The sequence below is a fragment of the Acanthochromis polyacanthus genome, chromosome 9 (assembly GCF_021347895.1).
Source record: "Acanthochromis polyacanthus isolate Apoly-LR-REF ecotype Palm Island chromosome 9, KAUST_Apoly_ChrSc, whole genome shotgun sequence".
NCBI lineage: Eukaryota > Metazoa > Chordata > Actinopteri > Pomacentridae > Acanthochromis > Acanthochromis polyacanthus.
The window spans coordinates 5167356-5188945 of record NC_067121.1 but is presented as its reverse complement, the minus strand read 5'-3'; the positions used below and the strand labels follow the sequence as shown (position 1 = coordinate 5188945).

At 41.2% G+C, this 21590-nt stretch overlaps 1 protein-coding gene across 4 annotated transcripts in view; it reads left to right on the top strand.

The window, feature by feature from the left end:
• dusp28 (dual specificity phosphatase 28) overlaps nucleotides 1-21534 on the top strand; it is a 41880-nt gene extending 20346 nt beyond the window's left edge. For 2 of the 4 annotated variants that reach the window (XM_051953197.1, XM_051953198.1), the window contains 4 exons: nucleotides 7813-7937; nucleotides 9162-9557; nucleotides 13320-13423; nucleotides 20861-21534. In XM_051953197.1, coding sequence (XP_051809157.1) covers nucleotides 9213-9557; nucleotides 13320-13423; nucleotides 20861-20912 — 501 coding nt within the window. In that variant the 5' untranslated portion in view covers nucleotides 7813-7937; nucleotides 9162-9212 and the 3' untranslated portion in view covers nucleotides 20913-21534. Of the gene's footprint in view, nucleotides 1-2847; nucleotides 2971-7812; nucleotides 7938-9161; nucleotides 9558-13319; nucleotides 13424-20847 lie in introns of all 4 variants that reach the window. The other 2 variants (XM_051953199.1, XM_051953200.1) reach the window with 2 other exon arrangements.
• The last annotated feature ends 56 nt before the right edge of the window (nucleotides 21535-21590 follow it).

The window sequence follows — 21590 nt, the reverse complement described above, 5'->3', positions numbered from 1 at the left end:
TTGTCAATAATAATGCCAGTAACCATAATTAAATTCACTAAACGCAGCTCATGTGCAGCTTACAAAAGACATGAGAACAGCCCTGTGTAATATCAGTTAAATGTCAAATGATTCAAATTTGCTTAACCTGTCAATAACTGCTTTAGTTCTAAGTTGACAATTTGAGTATTTCCTCTTATGAACAATAAAAACAACAGCTTAAAAACAGACATTGAAACACTGGCCAAAAGGGAAAAATCACAAAGTGTGCACACCTTTGATCACAAACACAAACTTTATAAAACCTGTGATCTCTAAAACTAAATGGAGCTCACCTGTGATTTTCAATCAGCCTCACTACCTGAACATGGTTAAAAAATTAAAGATAAAAATCATTACATGAGCTGTAAAAGGTGGAACCGTCTCAGTTTTGGACCAGTGGACCGCAACCGTCTGCATGTCTGCATCATGGCTCCATACGGAGGAAAGAAATTGTCAGAGGAACTGAAAAATCTGATCGTGAGACTTCACAACAATGGAACAGGAGGATTAGTGGCCAACAAAAAAAAACAGAGGAACACAGTAGCCTCAATCAGGAGGTGCAGGAGGAATCTAGTACCACTGATCAGGGCTGCAGTGGAAGAAGAACAACGGCATTTCTTCAGGGGGAGGTGCATTGCCTTAAAGTTTACACTTTTAAAAGGAGACAAGAGGAGACTGGGTGGATTTTAAATGCACAAAATCCTGACAGAAAATTCAATTCAAAGAGCACCCATAGCAACTCTTTGCTTAGATGGTTCTCTCTTTGTTTTTGTTTTTTTCTGCCAGGTTGGCTACGGTTTCTAGGCTAATGTTAGCAGGGCTGAATGTAATACAAATCCAACAAACACACGTTCTGCTGTCCTGTTAGCTTTACTTGTCGTGTTTTTCTAGTTAAACAGTCTGTTAGCTCCAAGTTTCTAAACTGCATTAATCTTCTAGTTTCACTCAGTTTCCCTTCAGTTTTATACATCAGTATTTTTATACACAGTTCTACATACCTATTGATGTTCCTAATGAATGTAGCCGTTAGCTTGACGCTCAACGATTCCACTCCTACGAATCCACAACGAAGAAATCCACAGAACGACTTGAATCATTTAAAGGTTTACTTAAAACAAAAATGTACTACAAAATTATTTCCACAGTTAATAGAAGCAGGAATCAATCCACAAAAGAGAGGTCAAAAAACTGTGTGGCTCCACTCTCCTTTAGCCTGACTGAACTGCTGTGGGCGTGGCCACATGGCCCAAAACTCTCATCTCACGTTACGAATCTACCAAAATAAAGTAGTGCAGCCACAAACAGATAAGATTATCGACAACTTGATTGACAACAACTTGCTCCAAAAAGCCACAAATGTAATATAAATGAGATTTTTAAACATTTTTAGCTGAACTCAATTATCAGTCATTCTGTCATTATAAGACATTTTAACCATTAACTTATTATCTTACTGAAATTATGAGTTGTGTATTTCTTAACTTCTAAATCACTGAATGTCGATGTCCAACATAAAATAAACTGCATTTAGGCTCCTACACCTATAGTGTGTAGCGTTATTTCGGGTTTCCAGATGTTATCCAGCAGTCTGCGCTGACGGTTGATCTCCTCCTCGTACGGGACAATGGTTTTCTCAAACTCTGTGAATATTTCTTCAGCAGCAGCAGTTAGTCGCTCGTTGATCAACTCTCTCAGATTATGAACTATGCTCATCGTTCCTTCATCTGCTGAAATGTCCATTTTTAGAATCGACATAACCACCGTTCTCCGGCTCAGTCCATACGCCTAGGGTGACCATACGTCCTCTTTTGCCCGGACATGTCCTCTTTTGAGAGGCTGTCCCGCCTGTCCGGCCGGCATTTATAAAGTCCTTCAAATGTCCGGGTTTTTGATCTTGCCTAGCTTGAGCGCGTCACAGACCAGTGTATTTATCTTTCACGTTGAATGGTTCCTTTGGAAACACGCTCTGAGAGGTGGAGTTTGAGCCGAACCCCGAAACGCTCCACACTCACTCACTCCTCGCAGGCTGACAGGCAGGTAGGCACACTGCGAGAGAACACTCGAACCGAAAGAAAATGCCGAAACGCAAATGTCATTTCACTGATGAAATGCGAAAAAAGTACCCCTGTTTTCGTCCGGGTCGTGTCAAATGGGAGGCAGAATGTACAGTCTGCAAAGCTGGGACTTATGTCTCTGTAGCTAATAAGAAAGGGAAAAAGAAGGGAAAAAAGGACTGTTGACTTGAGGCATTATTTCTATATTTTTTTCATTTGCCATTAGACACATTATTTTGAAGAATGGGCTAACTGAACATTGAAGAATAGGCTACCTCTCTTTTTTCTTTTTGTTTAATTTTTTGAGGCATTATTTCTGTTTATACATAATTGATAATTGGGAGGTTATTTTGAAGAATGGTACTCTACCTCACTTTTCCTAACTAAGGTGTAAGTGTCAGATTTAAGAGAGATGATTATTTCTTATTTTGTTAAACATCTGAATACATGTGTTCCTACACAACTTGAGTCAATAACTATTAAAGACTAGAGCATGCCATATTTGTATGTGACTGATTATATTGTTTAGGAGAATTGCTTTAAATTAATAAATATAGTATTTATAAAGCAACTGTTTGTGAGTGTTTTGGGCTATTTTTCTGTATATCCAGGTAAAGTGTTCTTTTCTGGGGAATTCAGAATATCTGTTTAACTGAGTTTGAAGCACAGAAAACCCCCTGACCCACGGAAAACCCCTAAAAATTGGTGGTGGGGGTGGGGGGGGGGACTGAAAATTTTTCGCACGCGAGCTGGAAGTGTGTCCTCTTTTCAGAGAAACAGAATATGGTCACCCTACATACGCCAGAAAAACCAAAGCTGCTGGCGGCTTTGTTTCCTTCCGCCTGGTGTCACACTATGAAGTTCCGGCGAAAGTGGAGGGGGAGGGGGAGGACAGGTAACTTTTTTCCTGCTTCATGTGTTTATTCATGTGTGCATAGATATAATTAAAACACTACAGTGACAATACAAAATAGATACATAATTTTATTTGAAGCAGTATATTTAGGTAAACAATTATACTGTACTGTACAGGTTATAGAGGTTCTCTCACCCATTGGACATGGCGGTTTGGGGGCGTGCCTGAGACCCCATAGTTTATGCTGACATTGTTTTCCTTTCATTCTGAGTGTGGCTGGAGTAAATAAAGTTGACTCACTAGCAACTAGCTTGTGTCTCCTTCTTCTTCGCCACATTGGTGACCCCGATTTGAGCATGACAGAACCGGCAGAAGAGAGTGTTTCCTCTTCAACTGCGGCCACGGATTCGGCCTCCTTGTCTTTCCAGCTCCCACAGCCGGCTTCGTTCACCGCTGCCCCGGCCGCCATTAAGCTTCCAGAATTCTGGCACAGCGACCCGGTCTTGTGGTTCCAACACATCGAAGCTCTCTTCCATCTGCGGAGTGTGAACACAGATGTCTCCAGGGACTATCTGGTGGTCGTGGCCCTGGACCAGCAGTCCACTCGCAGGGTTATGTCACTGCTCCGTAACCCCCCTCAGAGCGGGATGTACGCGGCTCTGAAGCAGCTTCTGCTATGGAGATACTGTCTCTCCTCTGCTGAGAGAGCAGATAAAATCCTCAGCCTGCCTGGTTTGGGAGACGGTACAGCCGTGGACCTTATGGATGATATGCTGTCTCTCCTTGGTTCAGATGACGGCGGTTTCCTTTTCCCGCACATTTTCCTGCGACAGCTCCCGCCACAAGTTGGGGCGGCTTTGGTTAACTCTCTTCGTCTGGCCGCCGGCGATTACCGTGGTCTGGCGGAAGAAGCTGACCGCATCTTGTTGGCTACCAGACGTTTTGTGGTGCAGAGTATGGCAGTGGAGCCCCAGCAGAGGACGGTGGAGGACCCGGCGGTGGTGTCTGCAGTCGGCACGGGGACTCGTCGCTGTGAGAGCCCCCTGTGTTTCTACCACCGGAGGTTTGGCAACAAAGCAAAGTGCTGTGTACCCCCATGTGCGTTTGAGGTGTCGGGAAACGCAGTGGCTACTGTGAGCGCAGATGAACGAGATGAGCTGCTATTTTTTAAAGACTCCCTGTCAGGACAGCGTTTTCTGGTTGACTCAGGCTCTCAGAAGAGTTTGGTGCACTCCACTGGTCCAGGGAGGTCGGACCGTGGTGGTGGACCATTGCTAAGCGCATCTAACGGCTCACCGATTGAGACTTTTGGCACGAAACGGACAACTGTTTGTTTCCACGGACATGAGTTCGAGTGGGACTTTGTAGTTGCCTCTGCGACTGTTCCAATCATCGGTGCTGATTTTTTGTGTGCTCATGGTTTGTTAATTGATGTTGCTAACCGCAGGCTTATTGATGCTGTAACTTTTGCCACTGTTCCATGTGAGGCTGGGGAAGTGGGGCCGGTGACACAAGCGAGTTTTTCGGCGTCTGGAGATATTTTTCAGTGTCTCCTAGCTGAATTTCCGTCTTTGACCACTCCTGCTTTTTCCTCCACAGTTGCTAAACATGGTGTGGAACATTTTTATCCCTACCAGTGGTCCGCCGTTTTTTGTGCACGCACGGCGTCTTGACGCAGGAAAACTAGCTTGCGCTGAGGAGGAGTTTGCTACCACGAAGAGGCTGGGGATTGTGAGATGCTCTAACAGACCCTGGGTATCGCCCCTCCACATGGTGCCTAAAGCAGACGGCTCTTGGCGCCCATGCGGCAACTTCTGCTGTCTAAACAATGTGACAACACCAGACCGTTACCCTATTCCTCACGTACAGGATTTCTCTGTTTGGTTGTCTGGTGCCTCTGTTTTCTCTAAGGTGGACCTGGTGTGCGGGTATCATTAGGTCCCAGTACGCGCGGAGGATCTGCCAAAGACTGTGGTGATCACACCGTTTTTTGAGTTCCTCCGTATGCCTTTTGGCCTCAAGGATGCAGCGCAGACTTTTCAGAGGTTAATGGACTCGGTGTTGCGTGGCCTAGAGTTTGTGTTCGTCTATCTTGACGACATTTTGTGGCCAGTTCATCCCTGGAAGAGCACCACGCGCACCTCAGGGAGGTTTTCCAACGCTTGGATGCCCATGGCCTGATTGTTAACCCAACCAAATGCCAGTTTGGGTTACTGGTGATCGATTTTTTTGGGTCATCGCATTTCGGCATGTGGTGCTGTTCTGTTGCCGGCTAAGGTTCAGGCTGTGGCGGATTTCTCCTGCCCGGTGGTGGTCAAGTCCCTACAGGAGTTTTTGGGCATGGTGACCTTCTACAATAGGTTCATTCCCCGTGCCGCCCATCTCCTGCATCTGCTTTATGATGGCTTGCATTCCAGAAAGGCTGCCGATGCTGTTGTCTGGACTCCGGACCGGATTGTTGCTTTTGATGGGACTAAGTCTGCTTTAGCTAATGCAGCTCTCCTAGCCCATCCTGACCCTGATGCTCCAATCACCTTCACGACTGATGCTTCTGATTTAGCGGTGGGGGCTGTTGTGGAGCAGCGGGTGGCAGACGCGTGGCGGCCTCTCGCATTTTTTAGCCGCAAGTTACGGGACTGCGAATGTAAATACAGCGTTTTTGACCGTGAGTTGTTGGCCCTGTTTTTGGCTACTCAGCATTTTCACTTTCTGCTGGAGGGTCGCTCTTTTACGGCTTATGTGGACCATAAGCCGCTGACGTTTGCCATGGCTAAAGTAACGGAACCCTGGTCGGCACGTCAGCAGCGTCACCTAGCGGCCATTTCCGAGTTCACTACTGACATACGTCATGTCGCGGGGAAGTCCAATTCGGTTGCAGACTGTCTTTCACGCATGCTCGTTTGCCCCGTGCTCCTCGGGACGGATTTTTCGGCTATGGCCGCCGAGCAGCCCGGAGATCGGGATATCCTTGCTCTTCGCTCCGTCGGTTCAGGCCTTAAGCTTGAGGAGGTTGTAATGCAGGAGGGGGCTCCTACACTCCTGTGTGATGTTTCCACAGGGCGGCCTCGACCTGTGGTCACGGCAGGTTGGCGGCAATGTGTTTTTGACTCTGTTCATTCACTTTCGCATCCAGGTGTGCGCGCATCGGTTAAGCTGCTCGGTTCTCATTTCGGCAGACCGGGTTTCGTAAAGACATTAAGGGGTGGGTGGCATCTTGTGCTGCGTGCCAGCGTGCCAAGGTGCACTGGCATACCAAAGCCCCTCTTGAACCTTTTCCGAAATCCTGCCAGGCGTTTTCACCATGTGCACGTGGATCTAGTTGGGCCCCTGCCGCCTTCCAAGGGTTTCACTCATCGGCTCACTATGGTGGATCGGACCACCAGGTGGCCCGAGGTGGTTCCCCTGTCCTCCACTGCATCCACTGATGTGGTTGGTGCCTTCCTCTCTGCTTGGGTGGCCCGTTTTGGTGTACCGTCAGATGTTACCTCTGACAGGGGCCCTCAGTTTATTTCAGAGCTCTGGTCAGGGATGGCACATTCCTTGGGGGTGCAGATACACCGTACTACGGCTTACCACCCTTAGGCAGTAAGCCGTTCACAGGTTGTGTGAACGTTTCCATCGTTCGCTCAAGGCAGCTCTGCGCTCTACGCTCGTGGGTGACAGTTGGGTGGATCGCTTACCATGGGTCCTGCTCGGGTTGCGCACAGTTCCCAAAGAGGATCTTGATGCGTCCCCTGCGGAGTTGGTGTTTGGCCAGCCGGTCTGTGTCCCGGGTGAGTTTTTGTTTGAGTCGGCCGCACCGTGTCTCCGTTCTGCAGTGGACCCCTTTTCGTCCGGCGGCTCTTTAGCCCCAGGCCCTATGCACCACTGTTTCCCACGGGTCTTTGTGCCTACAGCACTCATGTCTGCCCGTTTTGTTTTTGTACGTCGCGATGCCACCGCTCGCCCCTCCAGCCTCCTTACGATGGCCCGTTCCGTGTGCTTGAGCACAGTGGCAAGGGTTTTGTTATGGATGTGGGCGGGCGCAGAGAGCTGGTGTCTGTGGATCACCTTAAGCCAGCTTTTGTTGTGGCGGGCGAAGCTGTGTTGCTGGGCCAGGTTCTTCATCGCGGCCGTCCTCCTTCCCGGCCTGATCGTACTGATTGTGTTCCTCATCCTGCAATGGACAATGTTGTTCCTGTCCACTGTTCTGACGAGCGCCTTGTTTTGCAGGTTCCTCCTACTGACTCGACGGTGGTCCGGCACAGCCGCTATGGGAGGCCTATTAGGCCCCCGTTGAGACGTTGATTTGCATGCCATGTTCCCTTCTGGGTGTTTGGGGAGAGGGGCTGTGTATTGTACAGGTTATAGAGGTTCTCTCACCCATTGGCACCTCCCGTGCCTGAGACCTCATAGTTTATGCTGACATTGTTTTCCCTTCATTCTGAGTGTGGCTCGAGTGAATAAAGTTGACTCACTAGCAACTAGCTTGTGTCTCCCTCTTCTTCGCCACAATACTAAAGATAACTAGAAAAGCACTCGGAGAGCGCATACCGTTTTTAAATTGTATTTATTGTTTTTATTGTATTGGCTTGCAGAGAGTGTGCCGGGGGCAAACTATTTTTCATTGCTTGTGGTACCTTGTACCCTAATGTATATGACAATAAACTAAACTGAACTGAAACCAGTGAAGTAGAAAAAAGTATATATATATATATATATATATATATATATATATACTTTTTTCTACTTCACTGGTTTCTCTCAACACTTTTCCACTTCTTTCAGCTGTCAGGGTGGAATCTGAGCAGCATTAGGACCCAGAGCAGCTGTCAGCAGCAGTAAATATAGCAGCTGTGTGTGTGTGTGTGTGTGTGTGTGCGTGTGTGTTGATCGGAGCAGTTGGGGGTCACCAGGAGGCCTGAACAAACCAGATCAGTGGGATCCGTCCGTCTGTCCGTCCGAATGTTTTCCTGTGAAAAAGCAGCGACGGACTGAATCTGCAGGAGCCTGAAGATCAGCTGAACGTGAGTCTAAGTGTCCTTCATGCTCAGACTGTGTGAGGCATTCAAAGACCACACTGGAGATCTGTTCTGTCAGAGGGTGCAGGTCTGATTCAGTGTTCCACAGAGAGCATTTATCATCCGTCACCTTTACTCTGTTGTTCATTATGTCCTCTTCTTTGAACAAAATCTATTCTAATCTTTCATCTGATATCCAACAAGAGCAGACTTCGAAATGAGTGAAATAAGATAAACAAAAAATAAAATGATGTATTCATTTTCGAATGTCATTTATGTTGTTGTTGTTACATGAGTTAAATTACTGTGGATTTGGGATAGCTAGTTGTAATGGTCAACTGTTTTCTTTCTTCTTATTCAGATAGTATGATTTTTATTTTTATTTTTATTTTACAATTCAAGAGCAAATCGTTAAAAAATTATCTGTGTATCTTTATATATGAGTGTTTATTTTACAGAGATACTTTGATGTTTGTGTTTCTACTGTTGCTGATTTTCAATGCCTCCTGATTGAACATTAAATGCAAGATTTTTTTACCTTCAATTTCTAGAAACACTCAGCAGCAGCAGCTGGACTTTCTTCACTGAAGGGTCTGAATAAATGTCCTGCAAGACATCTGGGAGCACACAGACAGTGTTTCTGTTTAGTTCACTTTTTTAATGCCATATTTTCAACTTGTAGTTCAGCTGTTTTATTTCTTAAATGAAGTCAGTCTGAAGGTTTGTTGCTTTGATTGTAATTTACTGATTTACTAGTCAAAAACTAGTCAACTAGAGATTTGAATTAGTCCTCACAACCATAAATTAAAGCAGCAAGAAAAAAGTTTTCCAAGAAACTAAGTGCTCCAACTAACAGCAAAATCCTACATTGACTTAAATAAAGCCTAACAGATAAATATAGTTTGGGCTTAACAAAAAAAGTTAACGGTTAAAACAAATACTTTATTTCTGCAGAATTTTTTAAAATGAGACATGTAGAATAAAGTGATTTTTGAGGAAATGTTGTCATTTTAGGCACAGATTTGGTCATTTTGTTCAACAAAACCGAAAGTTACACATAAGTTTAAAGACCTTTTTTTTTTTTTTTTTTTATACAGTTTTTGGCTGATAAATTGTCTAGCTTTTGTTTTTTTAAAAAAGACAACATAGCCTTTTGAACCCACTGGTGCGTTATATAAATACCAAACATTTTTGCAACAGTCATCTTGAAATGCTTCTTTTTCTGACCAGGAAGCAGTTTCTGAATAAGTAAGGAAGCCTGTGAGCGTCAAACCAACCGGGATGCTGCAGCTGTGTAAGGTCACCAGCGCCCTGTTCATCAGTAACGCCCGCTCGGCCTGCAGCGACGAGCTCATCCAGCAGGAGGCGGTGACGCTCTGCATCAACGTGTCCAAGCAGCAACCGTTTCCCTCCGCTGGTGTCACCAAGCTGCAGATCCCGGTCTACGACGACCCCAACGAGGACCTCTACAGACACTTCGACCGCTGCGCTGATGCCATCCAGAAGGAGGCGAATCGTGGAGGACGCAGCGTCGTCTACTGCAAGAATGGACGCAGCCGCTCGGCCACCATTTGCATCGCCTACTTGATGAAGCACCGCAGACTGACGCTGACGGAGGCCTTACAGGTGACGACATTTAACCATTTACTATCTATAGAAGTAATCTTGCTAGTGTAAGAACAGACCACATCAGATTGTAAAAGATGGACAGTGAGGGACAATATTTTAAAACACTAAAAAACAAGAAAACCACTCAGAGAGCGCAGTACTCTGCCAAGGCTGCTCGGTCATTGTATCATTTCTGATGGATGAAATCTTTAATAAAAAATTACCTTGTGCTGAGCACTGGCATGTATTTTACATGTGTACGTTTTGTAGTGATACTGAATCACGTGACCTAAATATGGCGGAAGTTGATGAGGCTCAGAAACACCCCCACAATTTAATCAACTGTTCCTTGTTAGCCTAGCCGCGCTAGACCCATGCTCTGAAGACGCAAGGGTCTAGGCACGCTCGATAGGGAGGGAGGCGGGCTAAAAGGTTGTCTATCAAATCACTCTGCACCAATTGGGTAGGTATACAACCAATCAGCGCAACGAATAGGCTCCTAGAGCGCCGGAAATCAGAGGATGCGGTAGTTCGGTGAAGCCTTATTTATACAGTCAATGGGTGAAGCTCAAGTATATTACAGACATGTTAACAGAAAGATTATTCAGAGTCGGTGCTAATGGAGCTCAACGACTGTTGTCATTTTTGTTGTCGACCCTGGCAGAGAATTAAATTCGTTGCCGTGGGTTGTCTGGCGTGGCTAGGCTAGTTCCTTGTATGATTTAAGTCCCAATAAGTTCTTAGCGGTGGATTTCTAGCAGGATCACAATCGTGATCGTCAGCAGGCAGCTGACGTAATGTTCACTTGTTGTCATGGTTACAGTGATGCCATACCACTATCTGGCAATGATACATAAACCTTTAAGAAATCTGTGGATCCAGACTGTACACTGCATCACTGCAAAAATCTAATCAGTCCTTGTGTCATTTCTGACTTTCCCTGAAAATTTTATTCAAATCCGTTAGTCTGTTTTTGAGTAATGTTGGCCACGGAGAGACAGACAATCGTCACATAACTCTACTACATTCCTTGGCGGAGTAAAAAAAGAATCTCAAATAAGAAAAAAAACATAAAAAGCAGCACTGTAAAAAGCACATTAAAATTATACAAACCAATTTCAGAAAAAGATGTAAAGACTAGCTGTCAGCGGTATATTTCACAGAAAAGCAAGCTTTTCTGAAAACATGTTTGTGTTCTGAGATTTACAAGATACAGCATCCATAGTTGATAAAAAATACACAACTTCATGTATTTGATGTGACTTGAGCGCCATCCACTGGTGGTCCAATATATTACAACGAAAATATTAAGATTAAAAAATGTGTATCAGTATCTAAATTCTCCACTATTTACAAGCAGTTTAGTAAACAAATAGTCTTTTTAATTTACAGACATTGTCAGTCTAATTAGAACAGATTAAAACCCTGAATCACATTGCACAGGATTGTTGTTATTAACGAACAAAAATGCTCAAACATCAAACCTGAATGTTTAGCAGAAAATGTCTTTCTTAGGGTAAAAGTAGAAGTTTGCACAAATACCAGGCCGCTAAATTACAAAACAATCTTCACAACTCTCTTGTTCATTGTCAAGTTTAAGAGAAAGTATACAAAATAAAACAAAAGGACGATCAAAGGACCTTTTTGGCCTTACATTAAGCACCATTTGGTTATTCGGTGTTGGTCGTATTTCACCAGCGTGGTGCTTGAATGCGGTGACAGTGGAGGATAACGGCTTCCTGGTAGCGTCACAACTGACTTTGTGTTTTTTGTGACACTGACTAAATAGTTGACCTTCTATCATTTCTGATGTTTCAGTGTCTGTTAAATCTAACTGATGAAGCTGCCTGATCATTCTGCATGCTTTAGTATAAGCTGCTCTTGATTTTGGGCTTAGACATGACACCAAAATAGGAAAGAGGAAGTGACCCGTCCTGCCTGTACGTGCAGTCTTTGATTTGAACCAGTAACTGAGAATCCAGCTCTTTGCACGCCCACCATCGACCCCATTTCATCCAAACTTTGATTCAGAATTCTGTGTTGGATTCAGCTCATTAATCTGGAGGTGATGCAGAAGATGCAGACTCAGATTCTCATTTATATATTAGGGGTCGACTGATCAGCTTCTCCAATTATCTCTGTATTGTTTCAACATATTCCAGAAAAATGACTTTCATAACGTGCTCTTTTGGCTCTCATGCAGCCAATCTGTGGCCTTAGATAATGTCAGCTCTCTCTGATTGGTTGCACATCACGGCTAATGGCAAATCAGCCCTGCAGGACAAACATTCACTTTTAAACGTGTAAAACATAAAAACGTTTCCACTTCTGTTTGTGTTGTCATTTAAACCTTTAGCAACAACACGGACTCAGAATGAGTGCAGATGCTGCTGTTAGCCGAACAGACTGTCCTGCTGCTTGAAGGTCACAAACGTGTCACGTTGTGTTCAGGCTGCAGCACACGGGCTCGTTTTCTGAAACTACAGCTTTTATTTTCCAAGGTGCCCTCGAGCCGACAGACGAGCTGCACTCAACACAACAAAACAGCCGATTCTCACCGAACGGAACAGCTTGACTCTTCTGAATCAGTTTCGACTTGATGTTAAACTAAAGCAGCTGATTTAACTAACCTCTGTTAAAGTCAGAATGCCTCGGATACTGTTCGGACACCAAGGACTTTTTTTCTCATCTCTGCTCGAATGGTTTCATGTTCAGTTTACTCGCTATCGTGTCTGAAAGACAGCATTTATCATCCAGAAACTGTAAAAACAGAAAGATCCAGCAGATGTTCAACTTTCCGACAGTCCTTGAACTCATCGTGTGTGATGTCTGGTTTTGTCACAAAAATCAACGTCGTCATTCCATCAAAATCGGTTTATTTTACCTCTCTTACATTTTTACAAAAAAAAAGCATTTGCTTAGAATAGATGCAACTGAGCAGCAATGAGGGACTCAGCATTGACCAAGAGTCAAAAGACAAAAGAGTTTTCTGGTGAGCAGAGAGGAAAATCAAAGCTAGTGGATGAATAAACTAAATGCAGCATGGTTCAGAAACAGTGAACAGAGGAGCAGGTTGTTGGAGACCCACTCAGCATCTTTCTACAGAAGATGAGCAGAGTAGAGGGGAAATGTCTGAAGAGGCTGGACTAAAAATTCTTCAAAATAACCTAAACTGTCCATAGTGAGTCAAAATGGTAATTCTAAACCAAATTCCATTCATTTTTAGCCAGTTTTAAGTAAGTTTAGAGAGATTTCAAGTTATTTTGGACAATTCTCAAGTAGGGTAGAACAAGTTTAAAGTTGTAAAAGGTTATTTTAGACAAATTTCGAGTCATTTTGGACACTTGGACTGAGAATAAAGTGCAGCATGGCTCAGAAGCAATAAGCAGAGGAGCAAGTTGTTGGAGAAACATCCTGCATGGTGAAACATCTTTCTCGAGAACTTTATATCCAGAGTAAAAATTGTAAAAAGGAAAAAAATAAGGCGATTTAAATGCCTCTCAGTTCTAATGGTTGTGCATCACACTTATCAATTACAAACAGCAGAAGCACTCAGAAACTTCTGATTTAATATATTGGTAACTTATATGTTGCTAATAATCTGCAACAACTTGTTTCACATGTAAATAAAGTATAAACGGCAGCAGAATGGGCTTTAAGCAATAAGGTTACATAATGATGCTAGATTTATATGTGATGTATGTTTTAGCAGGTTTATAGACAAAAACTGCAGCTTCTTCCAGAAAATAATAACATGAAACCTGCCGATTGTGTTCCCAGAAAGTGAGGACGGCTCGCCATGTGATCGATCCCAACCCCGGCTTCATGTCTCAGCTGCAGAGATACGAAGAGGAGCTGAAGAGGAGACGAGAAAGATCCAACAGGTGAAGCGCTTCATGTCTGCGTCAATCAGTCATCGTTCGTCTCCACATCTGTTTAACATCTGGTCATCTCCTCAAGTCCAGGCTCAAATGTCTGATTGAATGTCAAGAGTCTGGCTCGTTTGTCGAACAGACAGCAAAAATATCTGAATATTTGAATCTAAAATGAAACATGATAGAAAAAATCCAGAAGGGAAAACGCAGTTTTACAGCAGAACTTCACGTAAATCACAAAAACAAACAAATGAAGTGGATAAAAAATCAAGAAAAACTACATACTATAAAGTAGATCAAATTTTAAGTATAAATGTTCTTTTTTTAATAAAAAATGGAGAATAGAGAAGACAAAAGTGTAACACTAGCACCAGTATGAACAGAAACGCTGCACTAATATAGCTGTGAAGAGCTTTAAAGCACAGGACAGTAGAGCATTTATACAGTCAAAAAAATCAGGTAAAATGAACTGACATTTTAAAAACATGTGATTTTAGTTGACAATTCAAGATTAGTGTAGCAGGTTGTGAACAATAGTTTATTTGAAGACAAGTTAGTAAAACATCTACAGTTAGAAATGCTCAGTTATTGTAAATCACTGCATTTCATCCATCAGAAGAGAAGCAGTTGAGAATTTAAATGGTTCATATTATTGATATTATTCATATTATTCTGTCTGTTGTGCAGGTTATTTTCCAGTTGAATCACTTTGATTGTGAAACAGTACAATGTGGCTGTTAGTAAATGTTCCTCCTGCAGCAAACACACACGTAAAATCATGTTTTGTTTTTGCTTGATGAACTTAAATTAGTGAAAATTTAAACTGTGATTGCAGCGTGAGGCAGCTGAGAGTCTTTCTGTTTTTGCTTGATGATACGACATCAGGTGCTAATTAGCATATTTATGACATCATCTTGTGGTATTTGCATTCCGTTTTCTTCATCTGTTAGCTTCTCTCCTGCTCTCTGTGCTCACATAAACTGAGTTTTAATACAGCTGAACTCACAGTGAAGCTGCTGTCATTTACAGATGATTCTGTTTCAGAACGAGGATGAAATAGAAAGTAAAAGTCATTCAGAGACATTTCCAAGCTGCTGTTCTGATTAAATGAAAGTGGTCTGACCCACTTTGTGTGGCTTTTGAGAAAAATGGGTTTAAAGTTTTGTGTTTTCAAGAATGGTCTAACATTGGAAGCGCCACTGTAACGCTGTATTTGGGTTGTGGGTTAGATCACTCTGACATTAAAATCCAGACCATAAATATTACAGAAATGATATGAAACTCAGTTTGGATTATTTGTGAGGTAGACCACTCTCCTTCTAACCCACTCAAATACTCATAGGAGTTATGAACGACAACTGTGATGTGAATTCAGAGACATTTTCATGTCAAATGACCCTCAAAGAGGAAGTGATTAGCGACTGGATGTCCTATTTTTTTCTTTCATGGAGAGCACAACTGCATAACCTTGTAGACACGTTTAGCTCATTCAGGTCCATGTCAGCTAACGTCTGATGAACTGAAGCAGTGAGGCTCATTCTCTTCTACAGAAAGTAACTGAGGTTTGTCCAATAAGACCGTGTTCAGATCAGCAGCAGCATTCTTGGTACATGTCCACAGGATTCGTAAATTTCTCGCATCCCATTCACTTCTACTTTGTGCAAATTTGGTGCGGGGAGCGGAGGTTTGAAACTTTCGTAAAATGTCTAAAGTAGCCATTGTTGAACCGAGGCCCCATTTACACGACAACGGTTTAAGGACAAAACATAAAGGTTACAGACGAGTTATTGCTAATAAATAATGAGTCTTATGCTGTAAATCCATTTTATTCAAGTGCAACAGATTAAAAATTTCGCATCTCTGCCTGCACGCTGTGTTTAGACTGATAGAAATCCAGTCTGATTATTTCATTAACACATTTTGTTCACTTTGCAGCACATCTGGTCCAGAGGTTATACTGTTGTGCTGATGATTATACAAACTCATGTCATCCTTCTTGTGTTAAATGGTTTCATGTGTTAATGTTTCATCACATTTTCAATCTAATACACAACAAATATTGAACTGAAGCTTGAGTTCTAAAATTATACTGCAGAGCCAGAAGAAGAATTGTAATTACATAGATACTTAAACTTTATATACTGACCCCAGCCATGTTTCCTTCTACACAACCCCACAGCAGAATATTTGAGCCGGCAGTTGTTTTCTTTCAACGTTGCACCTTTGCAATGATGATTTCCAAACAGCTGAACTTGGTCGGCTGCATTTCAATTGCTCTTCCTGGGATCAAGAAAGTTCACGAAATTGAATCAAATATCAGGATATTGGCTTCGTACGATTAACTGGACATGGTTCACTGTGATGTGGATATTTAAAATACAGCCCATAAAACCCACTTCAGTCGATGTAAATCTGACATTAGAACGCCTCATTTCACCGTTTTCAAAGTACTTGTTGGGTCTCACAACTGACTGCAGACTAGAAGCTTCTCCGTCCAAAGCGTCCATGTGAGGCATTTTGGGTTCAGCTTTATTCGTACTTTCTCTGAACTCAGGTGGAGATTATTTAAGTTTTATTTTAATGCAAAGATTTGTGCATTAGCAGGAATTTAGTACAACATGAAAGCAAAAGTACAGCTCAGTTTATTTAAATGTGATGAAAAAAATGTGATAATATTAATGACAAGAAGCTCTAGAATCTTCTGGTGCCTCTTCCATGGAAACAATGTGACTTTTAGAGGAGCTTCTTCACTTTTTGTCATCTGGCTCGACAGATGTTGTAATGAAGCTCCTGTTTTAGCTTTCATTCATCCTTGCTCTGCTCAGTGTGAACATTGGCGGTACCGGGACACCTGTGGCTGTGGATGATCCTCAGTTGATTGATTTAGGTTTCATATAAAGATTCTCAAAGTTTTAGCCACAATTACTGTTTGATTTTTCTTTAAATTATTTCACGAAGTGACAGTAAAGTTACATCTGAAGAAAAAAGTTTCACTCTGTGTGTTTGCTGCAGGACTTGCATTTACCTTCTCCTCACTTTAAAAATATAAAATGTAGTTCATCCTTAAAGCTTGAACCTCCAGCTGTTTTCAGAAAACAGGTTTTATTCGACCAACAAATCAAAACCTAGAATCCTCTGTTTAGAATCAAATGTGGCACAAAAAAGAGTCCTAACTGACTTTAAATGATTTGAATTAACTGTTTATCCTTTAATTAACTGACTAAAGACTCCATATTGATAAATAGTTCTTAAAACAACTCATAAACTTTTATTTTTGAATGTTTAATTCATGTGTTTCTTCAGACTGTAAACCTTCTCCATGTTTCTGTATCAGTTTATTATTTGGGCTCAGTGACTGCAGTTCCAGTTTAAACCTTGTGGTGGCAGCATTTCCATATAATCTGATGTCAGTTTATTTTGATGAGACACATGAAGACTCAGAGTGATTTTAAAATGTGACGAAAATTTCCAATCTTCTGAAAGAAACCAGCAGTAAAATCAAATCTTTTGAGTAATTCCTCTCAGTAAGATTTAATTCTGAAATAGTGAAGCACATAAATAGAATTTGATCATCGGTGTGTACTTATCTGTACTCAGACTGGAGGCAACCTGAGCAATCTGTCTGTCTGATTCCTGGTCAGTTTCACCACCGATGTCAAATAGAAATCAGACGAGGATGATGTGTCACTGAAGGTTTTAATTCCCAGCTTTGCATCAGTGCATATTTCTTCTTCTAACTCCAGAAACACGTAGAGACTCTGATCACCCACACAGGTGCTTAGAGTTGAAGCTGTTGAAGTGATTTACAGTAAATCTTTCTCATTTTTATTCACCAAATCACCTGCATTATATCCAACAGAGCTCCATTCAACTTAACCTGAGTAAAGGCAAAACTTATCCTGTATTTTTCAGATAGTATCCTCTCAATTTTCTCGTCATTTCCTTAAAATGTTGCTGCTATTCGTCTGCAAAGAACAAGATGTTTTTGAGATAGTTCTGTACAATTTGATGTTGAGCAAAAGAAAGTGTTAGCCATCGTTATTAATTAACTATCCGCTCATTATTTTTGAGATTTTCAGGAAAAAAAATATTTAAGAAGAAGGAATGATTGTGATTAATTAATAGTCAATTGATAATTTTACTAAGTAAAAGTACATCAACCAATAAGATGTAGAGCATCCATGTCAGAAAATATACTGTAGATCAGCTGTAGTACCTGGGTGTTCCACCAGATGGAGCTTTTTACTGTTTAATGAGATGGAAACCGGGAGTTTGTTTGCTCTGTTTAATGCTGTAACCAAAACAAAGAATCATGGGAATATTCATGCTCACATCCTAATTTTGTGATTATTATTTCATTTGTTTGAATCTGAATTGTTGTTCATGGTGAGGTGGTTTTTAGTGCTTGTGCAGCCAAGAGCATTGTAGGAGTTTAGCTAGCAACGAGCACCATGACAGAGACTTCTGTAGCGGTTTTCAAACACATTTTTTGTGAGGTGGTTTCAACATTTTATTGTCTGCAGCAAAGGAGGCTGCAGTTACGGAACCTTCTTTGTAGGACTCTTGTTTGTTACAGCAGTGCCACCTGCTGAATACGATGGTGGTTGTAAAGCTTTCTTTCACCCTAAATACTATGTTTTCTCCAGTATTTACAGTGTTAAAGGTTTTTGTTCCACCCAAATGGTCCATTCAAACTTGGAAAATACAGGTTCAAAAGTTAAAAATGTCCTTTACTTGTCTAAGGACTGGAAAAGCTGCTTTGTCTTTGGACTTCTACAACTTTGGTCCTCAAATCGCGGCATCATTATTTTTTGAACAAATTTTGACAGAATTTAAAATAATTAGGGACATTTTTCAAGTTGTTGAGTAATTCTAGACTGTTTCTGTGTCATTCTGGACAAATGTTGGTTCCTTTTGGACAAGTTTTTATCACATTAGACACATTTTCAGTCACTCAGGATGACTTTTCAATCTCTTTCTGTTAAACTGAAAAATGAAAATGTGTAAAAATGCTCCTTCCCTTGTCTCTAATAGTTCTGACCAACCACCTACCAACATGCTGATATGAGCCTTAAAGTTTACCCACAATGACTAATGACTAATCTAAAATTTCTGAAAATGACATAAAAACGTGTTCCCAATGACGTCAAAGTTGTCCAAAGTCACACCAAAAATTGTTCAATTTTTGGACCTCAAACTGGACATCAAATATCAGTGGCTAAAATGCCCTCAACCGCACATGAACAAATGTCATTTATTTGCTTTAATGAATAAATGATTACTGATCTATAATGCGGCCGTCCGTGGATTTGCAGCCTCACTGGGAAGTAAAATTGTCAATCTTTGAAATAGTACTGTGAATTTTTTCATCACTTTTATCATCAGAACAACATGAAGACAGGCTTCATGCACTGATCATGAAGTGATTTACTGCGTTGTTACTTTTTTAATGGGAAGCACAACTTCATCAGTTACTAGCTAGATTAATATAAATGCAATAAAATGCATGAATGTATTCTCACTGCTACAAAACAAACTCTAACCGAGCAGATTGAATCAGCCAAAAAAAATAAAAAACAACTGAAACCACCTGTGGGGTTAAAAGACAATAAAAACTGTTTCACTTTGTCACCTGCAGCACTTTGGATTCTTAAATTTTCTTTGAAAGGCCAGAATTCATCAGGGTTTAACATCTAGATATTTGGTGTTATTTTTTTTTTATAGTTTTGAATTAAATGTACCTCATGAAATGTCTTAAACTGTGCTTAACTTAAATACTCAGGTTAAAGAATAGAGCGAGTAGGAAACACTTTAATGTAAATGTGTCTGTATCAGTGTATTTAAACAGCTTTGGAGATGTTTCAGTAGATTTAAATGTTAGAGGAACACAGTATACAAAGTGAGCTGTGAGGTTTAAAGCTGCTGCTGCTGCTTAATTATTCAACATCTACTAAAGGACGTTAATGCAGCGTTTTCAGAGTGTGTGTTTAATCTCAGGTGTGTAGTCCTCGCTTTGTGGTGCTGCCATACAAGAGCAATACTTTGTGATGTTGTTGAAACCACATCAGACCTCAGATTGTGTTTTAATGAGTCTGTGATGATTGTAAAAAAATAGATCTGTACGTTTTTGAATCTAGCGAGTACTCAAATAAAGCCTTTAGCACATTTTAAGCCTTTAAGACTGAACTACTGTACAAATCTGTTGGTGAAATAAAGCCGTGTATTGATCGATCTGCTGTCTGTCTTCTGTCTATGATTGGCTTCCTCAGGAGGCATTTTAGTACTTAACTTCCTTTAATACTTTAAAAAGCAGTTTATTTGTCAGTGTTAATTCATTTTTTCCTGTTTATTTTACCATTTGAACTGCAACCAGTTTCTGTGTGGGTTTTTTTTGCTCCTGTCTCATTTTTTTCTTCACTGTTTGCTCATTTTTCACTTCAGCCTAAAGTTCCGCACCTCTATGGAAGGAGAAGTTAAATTTCTTTGATTATTTATTTTACAAGAATGTTTTAAAAAAAACTGCAATCAGCTTGTCCAAAATTTTAAAAACTGTCAACCTGCAGGTGTTACCAATACTGAAAAAATGTTCCATAACATACTATTATATAATATTCTTCTACGTTCATTTTGAAAAAATGTTTTCTCCTCTTAGTTCTGCGTAAACACTGCCTGCAGTTCAATCTAAATATCCCTAGATTTTTTTATGTGACCGTGCATTGTAGATTTATTTTTGTTCTTTTACAGCATCTAGTTGAAGCTAATTTGTCATTCATTCGCTAATTGTTAATTGAAACATGTAGAATCAAGTGATTTTGACCAAATGTCACAATTTCAAGCTTAGACTTGGTTGTGTTTCCTGACTGAGTCTCCGAAGAGTAGTTCAGGGGCCGTCAGAAAGTTGAAACTCTCTTTATTCTTTCTGTTTCTGTGCGTTTTGGCATTAGAGGGTTAATTGCCTGATTGCATTAGTACACTAGTTCTTCTTTTGTAGATGGTCAGCTCAGATTCTTCACTAATTTGTGCTCTTGAAATTAGGACTCCTTAATCTGATGGCCTTATTTCCCAGCATGATCTGCTTTAAAGGGAATCATACAGATGGCGTCATTAAAGGTGCCATATGTAAGTATTTAATTGAGAAATTTTAGTTGATGTCATTCAACTGCCTTTCCAGTAGGACTGAACGATTTAGGGAAAATGTAAATGTTTTTCTGTTAGACATTACAATTTGATTTGGACCTAATTTCTAAAGTCCGGCCTCGGTTCAATACTGACTGTGTAGCAGATATAACACTGAAGGAGCATTAGCCACATGTTCATCAAAAGCCTGACTGCCACACAAAATGATGTGGATTGTAAAATCATTGACACAACAGTTAAACCTAGCTGGATTGTTTCAAATTGTAATTTCCATTTGAAATCAATTCATTGTTCAGCCTTATTTTCCAGTGAGTCTGAGGACTGCAGCTGTCGGCCAGAAGTCCACTGCAGAGGCAGCTGAACGACATGGAGGAGAAAGGCAACCGGACCCGTCAGCAGGTGAAACATGAGACGGGGAGATGCTATCATTTTTTAAAAAGAAACATCAGAGTGGCGTAAATCCAAATCACTGCTTCCAGTCAGAACCTTGACAGTAAATAATGAATATCCTTGAGTTGAAATGACACACTTCTGCGGATAGAACTGTGATTCAGATCGTCATTCTGCCCCAGCAGAACAGGTCTCTGTAGACTCTGTTTTCATGTCATCACCACCTCTCCCCGCAAATACATGTGCATGCACACATCCCCACATACACACACAGGCATACAAACATGCATACACACGCACACACACATGCACACACGCAAACAGGCACACACATTCATACACACACTGCACTACTGCACTAGGCTCTTTATTTATTTATCTACTAAATATTGCACTAACTGATGGTTCACTGCACATATATTTATGTTGTAGATTTGTATATATTAGTGTGTCTCTTTATACTTATATTGTCTTTTATGAAAAGTTTTTTTTATATATTGTCTTATGGCTGAAACCGGCACCAGGGTCTAATTTCGTATTGTTTCATGTGCAAATGTGGAATGATATGACAATAAAGAACCTTTGACCTTTGACCCAGAGATCACCATGGATTGTTTGGGTCAGAACTCCCACCCCTACTTAGAATATG